Source organism: Zerene cesonia, chromosome 15 (genome assembly GCF_012273895.1).
Source record: "Zerene cesonia ecotype Mississippi chromosome 15, Zerene_cesonia_1.1, whole genome shotgun sequence".
NCBI classification, from domain to species: domain Eukaryota; kingdom Metazoa; phylum Arthropoda; class Insecta; order Lepidoptera; family Pieridae; genus Zerene; species Zerene cesonia.
Window position 1 is genome coordinate 1,848,742 of NC_052116.1, and position 3,300 is coordinate 1,852,041.

Here is a 3,300-nt window from a genome sequence, read left to right on the forward strand (position 1 = left end):
ATAATAATAATAAAAAAGCTAAATATTTATAGCGTATGTTTTATTCTGTTTTCACAAATGAAAGTTAAAGGACACATATTTTCTAGTTCTTAATATTATTATGATTTATATTTTGAGACAGTGAGATGAATTTTAATTAAAGAAGACTACATGAATAAATAAAAATAAGAAATAAATGTTTCAATAGCCTCACCAAAATACAACTTATGAAGTATCTCCACGGTTAAACAGCTGCGTTGTTTGGCCAGTGTTGCCAGGCAGCATATCGCACGGAGCGCGTGCTGGCGAGTCAGCAACGAATTATCGTCCACTAAGCCCACCAATAATGGGACCATTTCTTCTAGGAACGGTTCGAGAGACTCCTTCGTAGGGAATAAGTTTACATCCTGTAAGGTATAATCTATGGATAAATTTTAATTATAGCATATATTTTTGAAGTGAAACTTCTTTAGAATCGTGATTTCAAACCTGATGCAACGGAAAAAAATGACAGGTAAGAGACACAAATACAAAAATGTGTAGAATGAAGCTGGCAAAGAATGAGACAGAAATATACTACGATTTACTGAAGTTTCACTTCTATCGTGTGTGAATCGCACACACACCTTTTTTGTTTAATATTAAAACCCTTGAATTTGTATTTTTGTTAATCATATAGAGCTCTATGCGGGAGTCAAGCACGCTTCGACACGAATTGTGCCAACTCGCACTAGGGAAGTATCACACACCCACAAAAGGCCGGCATGAAATAGTAGTATGCCGTGTTTCGTACGGTAAGTGAGGGAGCCGGAGGCCCGTTTCCTATTCCTCATCCATTCCTCTATTCCTGTCATCCATATTTTCTCTAATCCTTTTCTCTTAAAAGCGGGCAGTGCTTTCACAGAAGCTCTACCAACAGGCGAATCACCGGGTCAGTTGCCCGCTATGACATAATAAAACCCCAACTCTCCCCCGTTTAAAATCCCTTTTAAAACCTAATTCAACAGACCTTATCACAGCCATCCCCGTCGCCCCCCCTCTCGAGCGAGATCTCCTCCGGGTTGTCCTGTAAGGCTGAGCACAGACAGGCGACGGCGGCCGTGCGGATCGCTTCGGAAGTGCGACCCGGCGACCAAACTAAATTGGGCAGGATTATCTCTGGAAATTGAAAAAAGGCTATATCATTAGAACATTATAAAATAAATAACAATAATTTCAATTATAAAAACTAGTGACAACAAAAAAGTTTACGACAATTTATAAATTATTAATGTGATAAATTCAACATGTAAGCTTACAGAATTCTTTGCATATGGCTATAAGATGTGCGCAATCTTTACCTTATTCGTAAATATTATTTATATATTGAAATGTGATCTAAGTAGATTAAATATGTCTATGTCTTTTTTTTTTATTTATAACAAATGTACCTTGAATAACAATTTTCAAGAAAGCCTCCAATTTTTCAGGTTCACATTTCCTGAAGTTGGTTTTCCTTTGCAACAGAACTGTTGAAAGCGCGGTGAATATCTTCAGTTTGACTTCCGGGTCAACTTTAGGTACGGCCAAACATTCTTTTAGTAATGGCGCTATGAGATGCAGTTGCGCTCCCATTGCGGCACCTTATGAGATAAAAACCTAAATGTTAAAATACTCGTAATGCACAATTATGGGGCAGATAGCAGATAAGTATTGGAAGTCTACCCGATTGGCTATGCAATATACATAATTTTCTATCCCCTAATCACTATAAATCTTTTACCTTTAAACGAGCAATTCTTGTATATATATATATATATAATTGGAATCTCGGAATCGGCTCCAACGATTTTCATGAAATTTTGTATACAGGGGGTTTCGGGGGCGATAAATCGATCTAGCTAGGAATTTTTTTTAGAAAATGTCATATTCGTGTTTTATTCGTGTTTTTTTTTTCCTGACATCTATTGGTGAATAATAATACTATTTTGCTTCGTAGATAGTTGGACAACTGAAATAATGTCATATTCCTGTTTTATTCGTGTTTTTTTTTCCTGACATCTATTGGTGAATAATAATACTATTTTGCTTCGTAGATAGCTGGACAACTGAAATAACACATAGGCACTTTTTATACCGATATTCCTACGGGATACGGTTACGCAGCACGCTTACGCGGTTTCAACCGCGGGTCACAGCTAGTTAATACTTATTCATGGTAAAAAGTAAATGTTAACTAACATGCTTTTTCAACTCTACAATAACATGTTGATAGAATCTCAACACTGATTCAACTGTTTTGCTAAAAAATAATTTTTATCGTTAATAAAACCATAGGTTATACACTTATATACTGGAATAAAACATTCAAAAATAGATCATCTCGAATTCCAAATTCAAACCTGAGCGCAAAAGCACGCACTCCAGCAAGCAGCGGTCCGGCGTGAGCAGGCTCCACGTGAGCGCGTCGCTCGTTATATCAGATAGTATCCGCCGAATGTGACGCTCGTATAGACACGTCAACGTCTTCCCGCATTGTTCGAGGTAACGTAATTTGTCTAAGTTTGCTGTTGATTAAAAAAGCTTGTGTTAATACGTTTCCAAGAACGAAGGAGGTTCTCAATTCCACAGTATTTGTTTTTTTTTGTTTTTAATTTTTTTTCTTGCTTTTTTTTACGGCGGAAAATTATTGCATTATATATTTTTTTGCTTTTCTTTATATGACGTGATATGTAACTTACATAAAGCCATAAACTGTTTATTATCGTCTACGGGCATAGCGTACACCGTAAAGTTGATAATGAACAGTTCTTCAGCAACGGCCGCACAATCTTCTTTGCAGAGATCCATTAAAGCTTCGCATACTTTTAAAAGATTTTCTTGATATTTTGGCTGTAAACAATAAAATATGTTAAGGCTTTTCTTTATTCCTTGTTCTTATAAACAATTAATTAATATGACCATGTCCTTCACCCATCCAAACAGAGCTTTTATAATAGGCAGATTGTATGAATCTAATTTTAGAAGAAAAGTAGTTTACAAAGCTTTTTTTTAACGTATGTTTAATACGTTAAAAATGACGCTTTCATGAAAAAATTGCAAAATTATTTCACTAACTCTGACGTTGGCGATCCTAATCAGAATTTTAAAATAAACACATGGAGTTATTGTATTGGCCTAGATAAGTTTACAAAGTTTGGATTAAATCTGTCCATTTAAAGTGTGTGAGTCGGTTAGATACACAGTGGTTACATACGAACAGAGGTCTTATTGTGGGAGTCGAGCACGCTTCGGCACGAATTGGGCCAGCTCGCACCGGGGAAGTACCACACCCCCACAGAA

The 3,300-nt window shown here is 36.3% G+C and overlaps 1 protein-coding gene across 1 annotated transcript in view; it reads right to left on the minus strand.

Moving 5' to 3' along the window:
- Window positions 1–18: 18 nt before the first annotated feature.
- The window catches only part of LOC119832429 (dynein assembly factor 5, axonemal), a 6,562-nt gene continuing 3,280 nt past the window's right edge, over window positions 19–3,300 (minus strand). The window contains exons 6-11 of the mRNA XM_038356100.1: window positions 2,700–2,850; window positions 2,361–2,525; window positions 1,410–1,601; window positions 989–1,137; window positions 189–386; window positions 19–45 (exon numbers count right to left, since the gene is read on the minus strand). Coding sequence (XP_038212028.1) covers window positions 19–45; window positions 189–386; window positions 989–1,137; window positions 1,410–1,601; window positions 2,361–2,525; window positions 2,700–2,850 — 882 coding nt within the window. The remainder of the gene's footprint in view (window positions 46–188; window positions 387–988; window positions 1,138–1,409; window positions 1,602–2,360; window positions 2,526–2,699; window positions 2,851–3,300) is intronic.